We start from the raw sequence: 19,534 nt of genomic DNA on the forward strand, positions 1-19,534 counted from the left end.
ACATTTCCAAAATGCAACACTGTTTTTGGAAAAAAAAAATTACACTTGTAGAATAGAAGACCTATAGGTTACTTAATAAAATAACAATACTTAACAATCCTTCCAGGGTAAATATGTAAAGAGGCATTTCCTTATGAATTTATTTAAAATAGGTCTTAAATGAGCAGGCATGCTAATGGTAAATACCTGTGGAATTAGCAGCAAAATTCACCTTGTGCTTATACTTAATTATAAGTAAGTTAAATTTATTTTTGTGGATTTCGTATTTTCAAACACTAAATGTATTATTTAGGGCATTTATAGATTTTTTTTTTCCTCATCAACTCAAAGTTGAAACAATGGATGAATTTCATTAGCAAGATGTTTTCAATTATTATTGACTGCACAGATGACAAATCTGTTACTTCGCACTTGTTTAAAAGAATGACACAATAGAAAACAAATATATGCAAATTTGAATCAGACATTCATTTAATTTAAGTTCGCTTATGTAAGCTAAAAGCTTCAAAATTCATTGCTATCAGTTAAGAATCATAGAGAAATTCTCTAAGGAGTGCTTATTAAAGAAGATCACTTCTAATTAAAACACAACTAAATCACAGTAAACTCTGTAAGCAAGATTAGAGTTACTAGCCTAACAGGTGCCAGTATTTCAGTTCAATCTGACTTCTAGGTTAGATATGAAGAGATGGTGTATTTCAATTTGCCATAATGGACCAGCTTCCATGTGTATGCATGTTACTCTGAAAGTAATGCCTCCAATTTATTTCCATGGGAATTACAATAGATATAAACAGCATGATAACACCGTTTGACAGAGCAAACGCACAGCTACAGAACACTATTTTTTCAACATAGTTGGCACCATTAGCCATGCATTTTCACCAGTGATGAACAAAATTATGCGTGCTATGCCCACAAAAAACTGCACCAGTGGAAGTGACCCAGTGTTGCTGTTGCCACTGCCAAAATACACTACCCACTGCCTTACTTTGCTAATATCCACATTTTGGTCTCCATAAATGTTCAGTGTTGACAAATGTCAATGGGTGCCATTTTTTCCTGCATGGAAGAATTCAGTGACACACTTTGCTTCATATGCACTTCAAGATCAGATTTCATTTTGTCAGACTGGCCCTCTGCTTCCGTTTCTTGCACAGTAACAATATGGTGGGAAAGTTCAACCTATACTGTCATACCACCAACATCTGCCTCTGACATCATGGGCCAACATAATAAAATAGAAGGCAAAACCGCCATTCAGAGCTGCCCTTGTATTTTACAACACTCTCCAAGGAATTGTGATTTTCAACATTTATATTTCTGGGCACTTATACACATATCAAGAAAATTTTGACAAGAAAACATACAGGCTCATCCCGAGTCCTGAAATAATACAGAGATTTGCACTGATACAAAACAGAACACATCTATATGGACCGTGGAGACAACTTGTATCTTTTCTCCTAACAGTGGAGTAGAGACCTCTATGATTACAGCCTTATGTACAACCATAACCTCACTTACATAGCATTTTACTTTTTTAGAAGACTATAGTAGATTGCAATCCTGAAAATACAGAAATTGAGATCGACTAATTTTTATTACATGAAAATTTCAAATGTTCTAATATTTAATAAATTTCTGCAGAAACAAACAAAAAATCTCCTTTGCTGCAAAGAATAAACAACTGCTTACTTGAACAAAACAGGAAAAAGTTACAACAGCCAGCCATTGTGACAGTAATGAGTTTAGTAACAGCTAGACCCAGTCAGACACAGTACCAAACTAAAGGGGATACAGACAACAGTATAATATAAATCATCTGCTTCTGGAAGCAGAAAGGGAAATACAAAATACTGCTTTTGCTCACCAATAAGCACAAAACAAGTCTATTGAGTAAGGTTACAAAAAAACATGAAGGCTGCTGTAACTGTCATTTCAAGTGTGATCACTTTAATTTAGTTTAGGTTCTCGTATTTCCAAGGTACATTAGAAAATCTACATATATAGCATTTTGTATTTTATGGAATCCACATAAATTTTTTAAGAACTGTAGCTGTGTATAGATACACACTCATGATTTTTCAAGATGTTAAAATTAACTATTTCTAAGTACATTTAGAATGCTATAAGCTAATGATTTCTGGCATATTTCGTTACAACTTCTTTTCATTACAAAGCTTCCCTGTATCTCGAGGGAGTACAAGATTATAATTTGATTGAGATTATAAACTTTTTGTGAATAGTTTGGCAGTCCTTTCCTATTACAATATACATTTTTATTCATGTGGATTAACCCTTCCATAAGCAGTTACCCTCACATCTCAATTTCCAGCAGTATACTATCACAGATGTTGCAACAGCTATCCATGCAACCCAGAAAAGCAAATTCTCTTGTACTAGACCTGCGAAACATTTTGAATAATTCCTTACTTGGCCTCAAAATTTTTATTTGGACAACTAGATTTATTTATTTTTTAACTGAAATGTATCTTCATCCACAACCTCCCAGGGCAGCCTGTTCCAGCACCTCACCACTGTCTTGATAAAGAACTTCCCCTGATATCCAACCTAAATCTTCTTCTGTTGAGAGCCTTTACACACACTTGTATTTTTTGGCTAACTATAAGTAATGGAATGTTTTGCATTTGTTTATTTGGCTTGTAGTTTTGTTCAAATACAGCAAAGGCTTGTTATCTATAAAGATCACCAGTGCTTAAAAGATCACAGACATAAATGCCTATAGGTAAGCAAACCTGTCTCATAACCCACTTCTCTCATTCAACATTTCCTTTTTTCCACTGATATGAACTATCTATACAATCATTGGATTTCCAGGCATTGAAAAGGTCACTTTAAGTCTTATCTGCATGTCCAGTTTGAGACCTCCTGGTAATTGTACTTGTTAACTGTCCATTCTCCAACAAAAAAAAACTAATAAAACTGTTTAAGTAACAGTGATCAGTCTCCTGTCAGTGGGCTAATGAGTTCATTGGAAATAGTGTCCATACAAAAGCAACCATTTCTATTCCAATTTTTCTAAGAAAATTATGATGGATACCTATTTATGGAGTCTTATGTTTGGAAAAAGTACCTAACCTGTCTAGACTGTAAGACTGCCTATAAAGCTTTTAAATGGAACCTGAGGTAAGGTTTTTCTTTATCAACAATTCAAGGATCAGAAAATAGGAAAAAAGAAGTCTAAATATGCCTGAATTTTCAATCTAATTATCCATTATTCAAGAAAAATACCATATTAATTCTCTGACTAAACTGCAGAAATAGAAATTGATGAAGATATAGCTACATATTATCTGAAGGTAGGAAAAAAAACTGGGAATGTAGTGGGTGAATTAGTCCCTATTAGTAGAATATACAAGATTGTTGTATATTGAAACATGCTATTTCTAACAGTCTAAGTTTGGTAGGCTACACATACATATAATGCATGTAAGCTATTTGGCATATTATGGAGAGATACTGAGCCAGCTCTAAAATCTTTAAATTCACATACCGCTTAGTCACCTATCTGTCCTACTTTCTTACAAAGCTATTGTTTGCACCTTCTTATTCCTTGGTTGGAGAGTTACTGAATGCAGAGTGCAAAATACTGATGTGTGAAAATTCTGAAGAGTAAAACTGTAGTGGGACAAGAAGGCCCATAAAACATATAACAGTGTTTTCCAACAAAAGAAAAGACATATCTTTCTGAAAAGTGATATTCCAAACTGGAGAGATACATGTACTATCACTTCTACCCCATTCTCCAGAAAGCAGTAAGGACAGCAACTTAAAGCAAAGTAGCAACTTAAAACAAAAGGCATTCAAAAATAGGTTACATTTTCCGCCCTGAAAGAAGTTTTCTAGGCAATGGTTCCAAATGAAAATTGTTTGATGTAGATTCAAATATAAATACAGAGGTCCTGTGGTTTTTCTTGATTCCTGTAAAAAAGAAATTTAAAAAAATCTTTTTTTTTTCTGAAATGTGAGTCACAGAACACATTGTAAACAGATTTAATCATGGCAGCAAGAGTCAAGGATTTTTGTTATTTTTATATGTTAAATTAATTTCTGAAGAGTCATGACATGTATCTTTAATATATATCTATTGAAGGGTGATACAGTATATAGTATGATAAATATGTGGTATGAATGAAATCATAGAATCACAGAATTGTAGGGGTTGGAAGGGACCTCTAGAGATCATTGAGTCCAACTCCCCTGCCGAAGTAGGCATGACTTCTTTTACTATTAAAATAATTAATAACTAAATCCAATTTAGTACAGCTATAACCATTACATAGTCCCATTAATCCTAAATTGCAACTTTAAAGAAAAATGGAAAATAGGGTGTCTCGCTTTTACTGGAATGCTTTTTAAAAATGTCAAAAGTTCCTTTCTTAGTCCTGTACAGTTTCGTGGAAAAAGATGTGAGAAAAGGATTTTATCCAACAATGTTATAATTATTTTACTATAACTGGTAGGTATCCAATTTATGTTTCCGCAGATCTGTTATTTTACTGACTACTATTACATAAACTATGAATAGCAGCTAACAAATTTATCTACACTGAACTTGGTGATCTGTGCATCATGATTTGCACAAATAGAATCACAGAATCACTAAGGTTGGAAAAGACTTCTGAGATCATCTAGTCCAACAGCTGACCACCATGCTCACTAAACCTAAGTGCCAGGTTTACTTCTTTTGAAAACCGCCAGGGATGGCATCCCCAACACTTTCCTGGGCAGCCTGTTCTAACACCTTAACACTCTTCCTGAGTATCCAACCTGACATATTCAATTATGGAAAGTAGCCACTGAAAAAACAACATCACAGCACAAACAAAGTTAATGTGACTATCCAAACACTCTGAGAAAAAAAGGTTGTGCTATTTGCAGTACCCTGCAGAATATAATTATATTCATAGAATCATAGAATGGCTTGGATTGGAAGGAATCCCAAGGATCATCAAGTTCCAACTCCCCTGCCACAGGCAGAGCCACCAACCTCCAGATCTGGTAAAAGAACAAGTTGCCCAGGGCTTCATCCAACGTAGTCTTGAGCACCTACAGGGATGGGGCATTCATAGCCTCTCTGGCCAGCCTGTTCCAGCACCTCACTACTCTCTCAGGGAAGAACTTCCCCCTGACACCCAATCTGAACCTTCCCTCCTTGAGCTTAAAACCATTCCCCCCTGTCCTATCACTATCTATGTGAGTAAAAAGTTGATACCTCTCCTTTTTATAATCCCCTTTTCAATATTGGAAGGCTGCGGTGAGTAGTCCTCACAGCTTTCTCTTCTCCAGTCTGAACAAGCCCAGCTCTTTTCAGCCTGTCTTCGTAGGGAAGGTTCTCCACCCTCTGATCATCTTTGTGGCCCTCCTCTGGACTCTCTCCAACAGCTCCACATCCTTCCTGTGTTGGGGGCCCAAAACCTGGATGCAGTACTCCAGATGGGGCCTCCTGAAGACAGAGAATAGAGAGGTACAATCCCCTCCCTGCCCCTATTGGCCACCCCTCTTCTGATGGAGCCCAGGATACCATTGGCCTTCTGAGCTGCAAGCACACAGTGCTGGCTCATGTTTAGTTTTTTCATCCCCCAAGACTCCCAAGTCCTTCTCTGCAGAGCTACTCTCAAGGATTTCTTCTCCCAGTCTGTACGTATTTGGATTACTCTGACCCAAGTGCAACATCTTGCACTTTGCTATGCTGAACCTCATTAGGTTCATACAGGCCCACCTTTTGAGTTCATTGTGGTCTCTCTCAGGATGGTGTCCCTTCCTTCTAATGTGTCATCAAAACCTGCACCTTTACATATTTTCTAATTTCAGGAAAATAAATTCACACAGTAATGAAATGATGCTTGGAATCTTCCTTTCATAACATAATTCTGAGAAATATATTAAGTATATTAAGGCATAATCTTCTGTATTTCTAAGCTATGCCACAGGTGAATGACCAGTTTTTCTCATAAAAAAATTCTAACAGAATTTTTCATCTCATGAAACTGCATTCTAGTGAGTAGTTTATAAAAAAAAACCCACAGTGATAATAAGACTTAATCTCTCATCTCCAATGTAACAAAAACTTTTTTGTCTGCATTACGTAGGACAACCACTGGTTCTCAAAACCTGAGAAAAATCATCTACAGAAACAGTTAGCAAGCACTGAAGAAACCATAACCTAATGAACTGGGCTTTTTAAGAATTCAGTGACTCAAATTTGTTCATCTATTTTAACAAGAAACCTTAGCCCACTAAATTCTACTTTTATTTCAATCTCATGAAGGAATCTATCAGTAAGAAGAAATAACTCATGCTGTGGGAAAAATCCCTTTATCTCCATTTAAGAGAGAGATGAGCAAAATACAGAGCTATAACAGAAGGACTTTGTAAAGTTAGCAAAACATGTCTATTGCTACCAATTCAAAACATTATCCTGAGGAAAAAGGCAGTCATAAAAAAATAATAGTTTCCTGATTCTGTAAAAAGGCTAGCTACATTTACCTGCATATTCTTTTATACTTCACTTCTGCTAAACTAAGTGCAAATTAAGCGTCAAGATCTGGTAATCATAACTAGCTTCTTACATTGTCCTTACTATCAGTGGCATCTGAGCGTTTGGCAGTGCAAGGTGGAAAATCTGTCTAAAAATTCCAACATCTGTTACATATTCCCACTTCCTCAAATTATAACCTATTATTGTATGGTTGAACTGTATCTTTTTTGCCAGTATGTGGGCCAAGTGGCTAACAAAGCAGCAAAATGTTTCTAAGAGGAAGCTCAGAAACCAGCAAAACATTACTAAAAAGAGAAGTTAATACAATACAAAGGAAAATTACAACAGTGGTAATAAAACAACTAAGCTTAATACTCAATTCAGCAGCATGCAGAATAATCTGAATAACTTGATGCACATTGGAGGCTGATATTAATGCAAGACAACAGTATCAAGCTTCAAATCTTTTGCTGTAACTGTGTGTTACTGTTTATAAATAGAATAAGAAGCTATTCAGTTGTCTTACACTAAAAACAGTTTTCTCATAAAGAGTGCATAGTAATAAAGACTATTAAAATGGTCCCCAAACTGCCCTAAAAATACAGAGATAAGAGATGGTAGTGAAAACATGAATGAGAAGTGTTCACTAGCTCTTCTGATTTTGTGATTCAATTCATTTTGCAGACTGTATGAGTTATTCACAATTGCTCCACTGCACCAGATAAAATAAGACAAAATGGATTCCTAAAATATAGGCTTTATAAACAGCAAAATGTTAACTAATGAAGGATAGCAAAAATGTGGAAAATATTTTTTTTAAACAATAGCTGACAGAAAAATAATAAAGAAGAAAAATCATACAACATTACTTATTTTTTCAGTATTGGCAAGAATAGATGACTATTTCATAATAAGAAGTGGAAATTCTGTTACATAAGCAAAAGTCAGAGAGTAAAAATCACACTAAAGAGCTGCTTTCATCTCAAACTTCATGAATCCAAGGAAGATCTGAAAACTTGGATTAGCAAATGCAATATCCAAATAAGATTTTTTTGTTGAGACTGACAGTATCTCGGCTAAATTAAAAGCGCAAAGGGACTGAAAAAATCACCTTTTAACTAGCTTGAGATAGTGGGCAGATTCAAACAAAGTTGAAAGACTAATAAAGATTTTCATTTTTGTAAAACACACAAGTGCAAACAAAAGATTAAAGCTGGCGTTCATTTTCAGGAGGCAACATCAAATGCGTGCCTCAGAAAAACATGAAATTTGTGATTTTCCCACTTGAGTTGACACTTGCTTGCCAGTGATATTTCCTCTGTAATCTTCAAACACTATATGTATACAACTGACATGCACTGCTTTCCTAAATATTTATTATCTAACCAGACTGCTTTCTGGCAAAAAGAAGTTCTTATTGCCCTGTTTGCTGACCAGCACCATCACGAATCTTAAAATGCCATGGAAACACTTGCTTTGCTGCTTGATATGTAGATCTGAGAGCACATTCCCTTGGAAAATAAACAGCAACACTAGAGACTGTGCCTCAGGAAGCACCCATCACAGTGGCCATCAGTGAATTTGAGGGAACTGATTCTTTCAGCACATTCCGGCATGGGATTTAAAGTGAGGACCCATAAGCTCCACACCTAAGGAACACGTGATAAAGGATATTATAGACAAGTGACTGACATTAATGAACTAAGAAAAAGGGTAGATGCATAACTACCCAGCATCTGTTAACAGTAACTGGATAATAAGTGATGCTGACAACTCATATCTCAAGTAGTTGTTTCAAGAGCAATGGGTAGTCATAACATCTATATAAACGGACTCTTCAGTGAAAGACAGTTTAGTATAGTCAGGGAATGCACTGATCAAATTAACTTGAGCAGATTTTTTTTTAACAACAGTGCAAACTATCCCAGGAGGTTTTGAAAACGTTAACATCCAAAATCTGAGGCTTTTCCGGACTGAGAGAAGAAAGAATACTATATAACACACACGTAGGAACTTCAAGCAAATGAAACTAAACTAGAAAACAGACCAGAACTTTCTGACTTTAGAACCTGTGGAGAAGGCACCTGTAAGAAGGACCACAACAGAAAATAGCTAGAATATTTTACCCTGAAGAATTTCTTGCAATTTTAGCAAGGTCTTAAATAGAGGTCCTATGAAAACAGAACCAAAAGAGGAGTGCAGTGAAAAAGACTTCTTCTGAAAGAAGATTCAGAACCAAGGATATTTTTTGTTGAGGAGCTGATGGCTCCCTCCTGGAGAAGGTTATAACAGTAGCTCTAGCTAGTCAGTATGCTGAAAAATCTTGCATGTCAAAATCAAAGATGAATTTGTCTAGGAGGAAACTGAGATATAACTAGACCTTTCATATCTTCCTCTAGCCTGAAACATACAATACTATACAAGTATCAGCAGCAGTTATCAGTACTTCTCCAGACAAACAACACACATCTCCATTACAGGCATTCTGATAAAAGACAGCTTTAAAATCTGAAACTGAAATAAACTGAAATAATGACAGGTTTAAAACAAGCTAGAGTCATTCCTCCTTACCAAAGGAGGAGAGGTTGGAATATTAAGGCAAAGAATTAGGAGGAAATATAGGAATCAATACATTAAGTGAGACAATCTTGATTTTATGGAAATGGAAATAAAACAGCAGAAAATTTAAGAGGGAATTAAGAGTGCTTAAAATTTGAAAGCCAAATATTGCTTTCAAGACAAGAATATTAAAAGAAGCTAGAAAAAGAAGTTGAGTTTGTGTACAGAACATACTTGAACCTTGTGATTATTGCTACAGCAAAGAAATTCTTTGAAGTGGTATGGATATAAATACTCATTATTTTACATATACATATGTATATGTATGCACAATGCCATAACATAGAATGGTAAACAACTTGGCGTATAATCATAAGTAATCATTTCAGTAATCTTCAGTAAGTGTTAGAACAAAATCATTTGAACAGAAGGAAATAGTAAAACAGAGAAATATACATTTAAGAACTGATCTATTAACAAATAAAAATATAGTAAACATTTTTCAGAACTCTTTCAAAAAATGTATAGTCAGAATAAATTCTAGTTTATAAAGTCTGGTAGTTCTACCAGAGAGCTCTCTCTGCCCTTTTGTCTGCTTGATTAGGCTTCAAAATTCCAGTCACATATAACAAATAAAGATGGCAAACTTCGACTCTGGTGAATGAAGTTTCTTTTAAGTTTGTAAACAAAACCTCTTCAGAGATCCAAGAGTAAGCTGCATTAAATGCAGACATTATTTGAACTGTGAACATGGCATTATGTCTTATGTACACTGTAACTCTTATGTTGTTGGTTTCTACTGAAAACAAACAAAAAAACGCAACACCAATTAACACCTATCTCACGTAGATACCCAGATAAATTTGAACTTCTTGAACACTGGTTTGAGATGCAAATGTAACAGATTATAGGAACAATACTTTTGCTATTCTTGAATCTGTTGTAAGGAGGTTAAAATGCTATAAAATACTTTCAAATCCAACAGATGCAGAGTTATCATGCACTTAGCATTTTTAAGCAACTGTGTTTACTCTTACATTGAGGATACAAAATGAAAGACTGGTCATCCTCTTTGCTCCAAAAGGCACACTTTTTTTCAAACAAAAAAGAGCTGAAACTAAAAGACAATCATAAAAGTTTCTGTAAATGCACATACATACCTGAGCATTAAGAAGCTCTTGACATTTGTAAGAATGTTTTTCAATTGCTAGTATATACTGTTTTTCAGTAGCTGCTTCTTGCTGTTGAACTGTACACTGTAGCAATGACTGCAAAAAAGAAATAAACAAAAAATTTTATATATATATATACATTGCATATGTATATATATACACATACATATATATGAACAGGGATGTATATTATTAACTGCACATCAACTAGTACTTCTGTATAACCAGAACGCAGAGTGCTGTTATGAATTTTGGAATGTGCAACTATTAAAGTACCTTTCTATGTAACGCTACCTTGTTTTCAGTCAGGACTGACATTTTTTTGGATCTCAGATTTCTTATACATAGGCTGCTTAAAAGCAAGCAGCACACAGAAGATAGAGAGGGCAAGTATTTCTGTTAAATATATTCAGAATAGTGAGGCCACACAAGAAGAGAAGCACATGAAACCTGTTGAAGAAAAAAAAAAAAGCCAGACATATTTCACTGGCTGACAGAACTCCACATCCTCTCGGCACAGTGTAAGATTCCATGGGCCAAGCATGATCTTTGCAACCACAAATCAAATAAAAGCAGATGGAAATTTTGTGTAATTTTAAACATAAAATTACACCTCCCAGGAAACACACACTCAAATGTGTATCAGTGGAAGTCAGTCAAAGTACAAGGACATTAACAAAAAACATCAGGAAATCTGTGTGTGCACCTGTGTGCATGTGCATTCACGTGCACTTTACTGAACTGTACAGAATATCCAGCAACAGAATGCAAAATTAAAAACATTTCGCATATATGGAAAAATAAATCATCATTTGAAAGAACCACACTCTAACTTCCTTATTTTTACTCAGGATATACTCATATGCTACCCAAGCTTTTTTTCCCTAATATTATAAAATATTAGTATCACTTTTTGAATATTCATTGGGGTACTTATACACACTAAAGGAAGCTATTTCTAACTGATAATCAATATAGAGACTTATAGCTGAAATTATTGCATAAGTTAAAGAAAACATAGGTGCTACAGAAAACAGATCTTTGGCCCAAGTGCAGACAAACAAAAAGGAAAAAAATGTATATCTTTCAAACGATTTTTACTTTAGAGACATATTTACCTCATGGAATACAAAACACACTTCAAAGATATTTTGGAAAGTTTTTGCAAGAAACTCCAAGCCAATAAAAACATGTTATCCTCAAAAACCCTGACAATTTTTTAAATCTATATTTCTACTGATTCACCTCTGATGCCAAAATCATGTTCTTCAGGATATCAGTAATAACATAGTACCTTTCATTAAAAGTTCAAAAAGATCTAAAAGGCAACAAATGGTTGATTATGCTTGACACACATTTTGATTAAAGTGTAAAGCAACATTAGTGGATATTTGCAGAGGACTTAGTTAGTCGTAAGTTTACTTTCATGAAAGCAAATTTCTTTCCAACTACATTCAGTTCTTGTATTGGTATAAATTCAGGCATCACAAAAACATAGCTCAGTATAGGAAATTTTATATGCTAAATCCTACTGTGTATAAACTGGAATTGTCACATATCAGTGGGAAAACGAAGTTTGCACTTTGCTTGTAGATTTTTGAGTGTTTTTTTTCCCCTAAACTGCTGTGATGATAATTGTTTTATATAAATGACTTGACAGAAGAAAAAGGAATAAAATTCTGATGACATGGAAAACAGTAACAGAATGGCCATTAAGATGCAATGCCATTTATCAGTTTTTTCTTATTCATTCTAAGGGTTGAGTCACTTTATGGACTTTACTGTGCAAACTTGACTGATAATAATTAAGCCATACCCAGAATGTACAGTTTTTGCAGAGGAAAATAGTTATCCCTTAAATGGCATAAAGAGATCATTAAGATCTTCTAAATTTTTTTACTATTATTTTCTGTATATAAAATTTCACATTTAGGAATTAAAGCTTCCCTTTTCTCTCATCTACATTACTAATAGAGTTTAAAGAGCAACTAAAAATTGCATGTCTTTGACGAGTTGGCCGAGTGAGAAAGCACAGACTGAAATGCCGTGATACTGCATGACATGGCATTTCAGAGATAGCTTTCATGTTGTACCATAATAACTGTTCAGAGAAAATCTTTTTTCTATGGAGAGATAGAGCACTCCAGCCAAATAGGTCTTTAAAATACAGAATAAAATTTTCATTTAGCCCCAAATCTTTTGAAGTCATTTAAAAAGAAAAATGAGGCAAGTCACATAAAATGCATGTTCTGTATTTAATAAATTATCAAAAAGAAGTCAATTTTAAAAACAAAATAGAAGACAAATTTAACATAATTTCCTTTATTTGAAATTTAACAGGCACGCATTGTCTAGAAAAGTACTATATTCTTTGCTGACACCCTACATTTGCCTGGCACCCTCTGACCATAAAACATAGAGAAGAGCATAAAGATGTCAAGACCCAATGCTAAAAAAACAACCATATAAACAAACAAACAAACAAACCAGCAGTTAAAACAAAACAAAACAAAAAAACATTTAGTGTGTGTCTCGATGGGGGTAAATATAGCTGAGATTATTTACATCTAAATATATTATATGCAACTTTTCTGATAATCAAATATTTAATTCACTAATGAATAAAACTAATTAATTGATTAGTTTATGTTAAATAATGCACTTGGCTATCAGACGATGATAGGTGTCTAACTCTACTAGCTACACACTACTGTCAGTACAATACCACTAAACACTTGAACAACTGCTTACTGCTAACAACTGGGCAACTCTTTATTACTGCTGAAACACTACTTTCTTCCTGAATTAATTACATAGTTATTCTGGAGGGCTGATGTTCCATAAATCTGCAGCCCCTGACCTAGCATCAAGCTGGTATTCTTGAAGTAGTCTTTCAATAGCTCATGGAATGATCACAGCAGAATGTAGCCTATTATATCTGTAGCATGAAGTCAAAGGGTAGGCTTTCAATGTGGATGCTCTTGGTGATTCATTTCTACTTCTACATACTTAAAAAACTTGCTCAATTGCTCTGTGAGGTTACAGTTTGAAGTTTGTCGAAGCCAAGGAGGTCCAAAATGTAGACGCACACTAAATAATCAAAATCAAAGTTTAACACAATTGACTAAGCATTTTTCTTTCATTCCAGATTTATTTTTCATTAATGAAAATGGCTAACATATTTTATCTGAAGTTTCCCCTTTAAGAGAAGTGCAGAGAGAGAAAACATGCTATGTAAAATTTAAGGTCAAGCAGTCTAAATTGGAAGCAACCAACAAAATGGTTTTATAATGAAAGAGGCTGAGCAACCAAAACCAAAAGTATTAAAGAAGACCATCTGTAGTGCACATTCATTATATAATATGACACTGGAAAATGTGCCATCTTAACTCACTTACCTTGAACTCTTCAACAATAATACTCAAGGCTTCATGTCCAGCTTTTCTCATTTCTTCTAACTCCTGCTTATGCTTTTCCTATACAAAAACATGGAAAGATTATATACAGTATAAGTACATAGTATTAATTAAGAGAGTAAATGACAACTATTTTCCTCATTTTTGCTATCTTTCATGAAAAAGCATATACCTCTTGGATTTTTTATTATTATATATGTACTCAAAATGCAAGCTTTTCCAAAAGTTAAACTTAGTTTATTTATTAATGTTATTCTAGTATCCTCCAGATCATTCTGAATAGTTCTGTGTGGGTTTTTGTTGTTGTTGTTGTTGTTTTGTTTCTCTGATTTTTCTGGTTTCTTGATGCACTTGTGGATGGCTAGACTTCTGAAGGACTGTTAGTGAATAAAAACACAACTATAACTTTAAAACGTTGTGGAAATTTTATTTACTGACTATATTAATAACCCATTTTAACTCTTTTATTATTAGATCTAGTTTTCTCAGAACAGCAATACCTTTTCCTGATATCATTCTTTTTCTAATGTAAAGAAACATTGATTTTTCTTTTGCCTTCACACAAAAACGCTTGCATGTGGTTTACAATGTGTCTGCAATGTGAATACCTCATTAGACTCTTATCAGCATTTCACACTTACCAATGAGCAGCATCATCCTTTCAAATAATAAGTTGGTAAAAAATATGAAAAACTTTCCCCTCCTCCCTCATTATCAGTTTCAGTGATCTGTTTTTAAATCAGCCAGTACAGCAAATCACAAATGTATTAAGTCAGCTTGGAAAATTGGTGCAGAAAGCAGAAGGATCTCACAAATCTTATCTTGCAACAATTACAGGTCAAGCCCATACAGAACTTGCACCGAATGTCCAATTCTGTTGTGATTTAACCTGACAGGCAACTAAACACCACACAACCATTTGTTCACTCTTCCCCAGGTGAGACGGAGAAGAAAACTGAAAACAAAATAGAAATCATGAGTTGAAATAAAAACTAAGACAGAAAATAAAAATAAAAACCACAGTTATATACAGACACATATCCACAATGTAATTACTCACCTGCCAACTGATGCCCAGCTAACAAAACAAATGCCTGCCACCCAACAACCCACTTGTAAAGCAATGTCTCACCACCCAAGTGGTGGATTCACCAAGTGAATCCAAGATCATGTATAGGCTTGCCTTTGCCCAGACACGTCCAAGACACTCCTAACCTATGGGCCACATGTGGTTTGGCCCTGCTCATACTGAGGCCCAGCCCCTAATCCATGCCTTGTGGCAGCAGCTCTTCCCTGCCAAGCATCCCACTTTCAGTAGATATAAATATATTACTTGTGAATTTTCAAACTGAACATATAGAACAGCAATCAGAGATTTAACTCAAAGAAAAATCTGATCACATCTCTCTACTAGACTTTTATAAGACCTATGTGATCAGAGAAAAATGTCTCTTACTAAACTGTTTTCAAGGGTGAAGGACAGGGAGAGCAGAATTTCATCAAAAATCTCTGATCAAAAAATACCTGGAGAACTCACCAAGAACCGAAATACTTCCACTGAACCAGATGCATTAGTTTCACGAAAACACGGTTAAATATCTCACTAGTTTTATGTTTTAGTTGCTCTAGTTTTAAATACTTCCATAAAAATACAAATAATTTAAAAAAGTTTGTTAGTTATATACTTCAACAATATCATATATGAGGCTCGAGATGATTCCTCTTCACTCACTGCGGTCCATGCAAGCCAAAAGGTTGGACAACCATGCCTTTTCCCAACGTAGAAATAACCCAGACTGTATTGCTCAGTGTGTTTTTTGTGTTCACTGTAAAAGGCTTTGGATCCTCTATCTCCGACTTCGAAACCTTAGGGATCAAACTTGAGTCTCCCCTGGTGCTTTCTGCCTGTAAGAGATTATTCTTTTACATCATTGTCTCAAAGCTTTCTGGGGACACAGATGAACAAGTCCAGGCAAGTCCTGGGCAAGGGTTGAGAAATCCTTTGTCTGAGGGACAAAGATGGACAAGGCCAGACGCAACGAGAGAGAGAGAGAGACAGAGAGACACAGAGAGAGACACAGAGAGAGACACAGAGAGAGACACAGCTTAATGGCCATGAAGCGGTCTTTTGTGTGGGCTTATCTCGAGGAAGATGGCCATCTCAGGAGGCGCTGCACATGACTCTTACCCACGCGCCCAGGAATGCCACGTTGGCAGAAGAAGGATAAAAGAGGAATCAAAAACAATGAGGTTTAGGTTTTCTGGCAACAGATTCCTCACGAAGAAGAAATTTCTGCCTCACTACCTGCTTCTCTCCCTCCTGGACTTGCTCTGCACTCTACCATGATGCTGAAGAAGAACAAAGGTGTCTGCCATCAGATTCCCCACTACAGAATTCCTGCATGCTGATGGACTCCCCTGGGCCTGCTATCTGAGTCCTGCTGCTTCCTCCCAGATTGGCTCTGCGACTTCTTCCTGCTACCTGCTTGCTGCCCAAGGCCGGCCACGCTGCTGCTGCTGCTCTCCACCTGCTGTTTTTGCCTCAGACCTTCGAAACATCGTGCAGCGGGATCGGTGCTGGATCCTGGTGGTGACTCTATCCCCGCTTTACACAATTCTTGTTTCTTTCCTATCTTTTCTATCGCCCTCCTTCCCTTCCCCGTCTTCCTGATTAGGATTTATAATAAACTGGTTGGACTAACACTTGAACATTTGTTTCTTAATCTCATGCCGGGTATACAGATATTAAAAGAACCGTCTTATAAATTGGAGCGAGACACTGCCAGAGGCTTCAAGTGGGGCCATTCTCCCCAGCTGCAGTGTTGCGCACATGTTTTACATCTTGTCCTGTCTGGAGTGGCCCAAAAGCTGCAGCATGAACTACCTCCTGTTAAATTTGTTCAAAGGCTTTTTGTAGCTCAGGACTCCATGTAAAATCATTCTTCGTCTGGGTCACTTGAAAGAGACGATTTACAGTCAAACTGTAATCCAGAATATACGTTTTCCAAAAACCCACAACACCTAAGAAAGCTTGTGTTTCCCTTTTTCTAGTTGGTGGAGATTTAAGTTATTTTGTTGATCAAATCCATAGGGATCTGATGACATCTATCTTGCCATTTTACTCCTAAGAACAGGGTTTGCTGTGCAGGTCCCTTGACCTTACTTTGCTTCGTGTCAAAACCAGCTTTTAGAAGGATTTGGTTTATTTTCTCAAAACAACTTCTGCTGTGTTGCCCCACTCTATGATATCATCATCATACTGCAGGTGTTCAGGAACTTACCCTGTTCCAGTGCAGTCTGGATCAGACCATAGCAGAAGGTAAAACTCTGTTTCCACCCCTGGGGAAGTCAACTCCAGGTACTAGATGCCCCTCCAATCGAAAGAAAACTGTGCCCTGCTTTCTGCTCTTAAAGGGATTGAGAAAAATTCATAGGCGATATCAATTACAGAATACTACTTATTTGCCTTTGGCTCCAGTTCATATTGAAGTTCTAGCATGCCTGGCACAGAAGCACTTAATGGTGGTGTGACTTCATTCAGGCCATGATAGTCCATTGTTAGTCTCCACTCTCCACTGGACTTTCGCACTGGCCATATGGGATTGTTAAAGGTGAGCCAGTCTTTGGCTTTGATTACTCTTTGGCTCTCCAGCTGATGTATCAGCATATGGATGGGAATCAGGTAGTTCCAGTTGGTGCAACACTGCCATCAGTGTACTGTCACTCTAACAACTCGCACCTGCTTCTCACAATCCATTGGCAAAATGTCCTCTGAAAGATTGGGCAAGGCAAGAACAGCTGATAAACGTCATCCATCTGCAAGTAATACATACTGAAGGCCAATAGTATCCTTTTGGATTCCTGAAGTATCCTACTCTGAGGTAATCTGTATCAAGGATGCATGGAGTCTCTGGGCCAGACACTCATTCCCAGTTAGGCTTATTTCAGCCTCCAGTGCAGTTAGCGCTTGAGATCCTGTTGCTCCAGAAATACAGATGGGTTCTACTCCCTTATAACTTGATGGCATTAAACTGCACTAGCATCCAATAAAGTTTTATAGTCCCGTGCTTCTAATATGCCAGGCCATAAAATCCATACATTCCAATAAACACGATTGTCTCATTCCTCCACATGACTAGAAAATAGGGCCCCTCTGGTTCTGGTTGTTGTATTCATGAATGCAAACCAAAAAGACTTGTTATCCAACTCAGAAATAGAATCAAATCACCTTCTTTGTGTAGGAGACTGTCCACTGAAAACTAGAGCAGCCATTTTCCTGGAAGAATCCCTATTTGAATTGCTCTTCCTCACAACTCTTGTATACCTGCCTCTAGGGTTGAGGTAGATTTGATATCTCACTTTCTCATATCCTTTCCATAGTCATGCAGATAAAACTAGAAGGTGGCATGTGGTATATACCCACTATATCCCCTCCCTTGAGAACAGGAATGCTTAGTTCTAATGGCTGAGATACTGTCTCTGAATTGCTGGAACTCCCAGATCTGTTTCTCTACAGATGAGCAACAAACCCATAGGGAGTAAGAGAGATTTCTTTCATATCGTCAAAGTAGACTAGCCACTTTATCTACTGCTGGATTTTCATTATCTTTCCAAACCATTGCTGCCACTGCTTGCATACAAGATGGTGCACTCTGTACAAATTTCTACCGTACAGATTGTGGGAACTTGGTGTTGTCTGTATCTTGGGATAACTGATCACCCTTGAGGTCATACATACCTCTAGCACAGCCAATTCCATTATATGCTGAATAACTTTAACCCTGGTGATCCACTTGCCTAGGTAAAATATCAGGTCTTCTCTGAAGGGACATCTTCCTTTCATGGCTGACAGAAGTCATCTCCATAGAGTGAAGGCTTGTGTACCTTTTCCAATTGCTTTCATAGAATGGTTTGGGTTGGAAGAGACCTTTAAGATCATCTAGTTCCAACCCCCCCTGCTATAGGCAGGAAACCTCCCTCTAGACCAGGTTGCTCAAAGCTCTATCCAGCCTGGCCTGGATGAAGGCCAGGATCTGAACATCCAGAGCCTCTCTGGGCAACCTGTTCCAGTGCCTCACTACCCTCACAGTAAAGAATTTCTTCCTAATATCTAGTTTAAGTCTACTCTTTTTCAGGTTATAATCTTTTCCCCTCCGTGCTGTTGCTACATACCATTATATTAAGTCCCACCACAGTTTTCTTGTAGGCCTCCTTCAGATACTGGAAGGCTGCTATAAGGTCCTGCAGGAGACTTCTCCAAGCTGAAAAGGTTCAACTCTCTCAGTGTGATCTCAGAGCAGAGGTGCTCCAGTCCTCTGATCATCTTTGTGGCCCTCCTCTGGACCTGCTCCAACTACTTCATGTCTTTTTTGTGCTGGGGGCTCCAGCAAAGAATGCAGTACTCCAGGCAAGGTCTCACAAGACAGAGTAGAGGGGCAGAAGCATTTCCCTTGACCTGCTGGTCACGCTTCTCTTGATGCAACCCAGCATATGGTTGGCCTTCTGGGCTGCAAGTGCACACTGCCAGCTGATGTTGAGTCTTTCATCAAATGACACTCTCAAATCCTTCTCCTCAGGGCTGCTCTCAAGCCATTCTCCAATCAATCTGTCTTTGTGCTTGGCATTGCCCCAACCTAGATACAGGACCCTGTACTTGGCATTGCTGAACTTCACGAGGCTGGCATAGATCTACTTCTCAAGCTTGTCCAAGTTTCTCTGGATAGCATCCCTTCCCTCTAGCATGTCAATTGCACCACTCAGCTTGGTGTCATCTGCAAACCTGTTGAGGGTGCACTCAGTCCCACTGTCCACGTCACTTACAAAGATGTTAAACAGCACTGGTCCCAGCACTGATCCTTGAGGATCTATTGGATTAACCAGAT

The 19,534-nt window shown here is 36.9% G+C and overlaps 1 protein-coding gene across 1 annotated transcript in view; it reads right to left on the reverse strand.

The window, feature by feature from the left end:
- Positions 1-1,617: 1,617 nt before the first annotated feature.
- The window catches only part of LOC104912506, a 42,808-nt gene continuing 24,891 nt past the window's right edge, over positions 1,618-19,534 (reverse strand). Inside the window, exons 2-4 of the mRNA XM_010716318.3 lie at positions 13,635-13,712; positions 10,225-10,332; positions 1,618-3,945 (exon numbers count right to left, since the gene is read on the reverse strand). Coding sequence (XP_010714620.1) covers positions 3,571-3,945; positions 10,225-10,332; positions 13,635-13,712 — 561 coding nt within the window. The 3' untranslated portion in view covers positions 1,618-3,570. The remainder of the gene's footprint in view (positions 3,946-10,224; positions 10,333-13,634; positions 13,713-19,534) is intronic.

This window comes from Meleagris gallopavo, chromosome 1 (genome assembly GCF_000146605.3).
Source record: "Meleagris gallopavo isolate NT-WF06-2002-E0010 breed Aviagen turkey brand Nicholas breeding stock chromosome 1, Turkey_5.1, whole genome shotgun sequence".
NCBI classification, from domain to species: domain Eukaryota; kingdom Metazoa; phylum Chordata; class Aves; order Galliformes; family Phasianidae; genus Meleagris; species Meleagris gallopavo.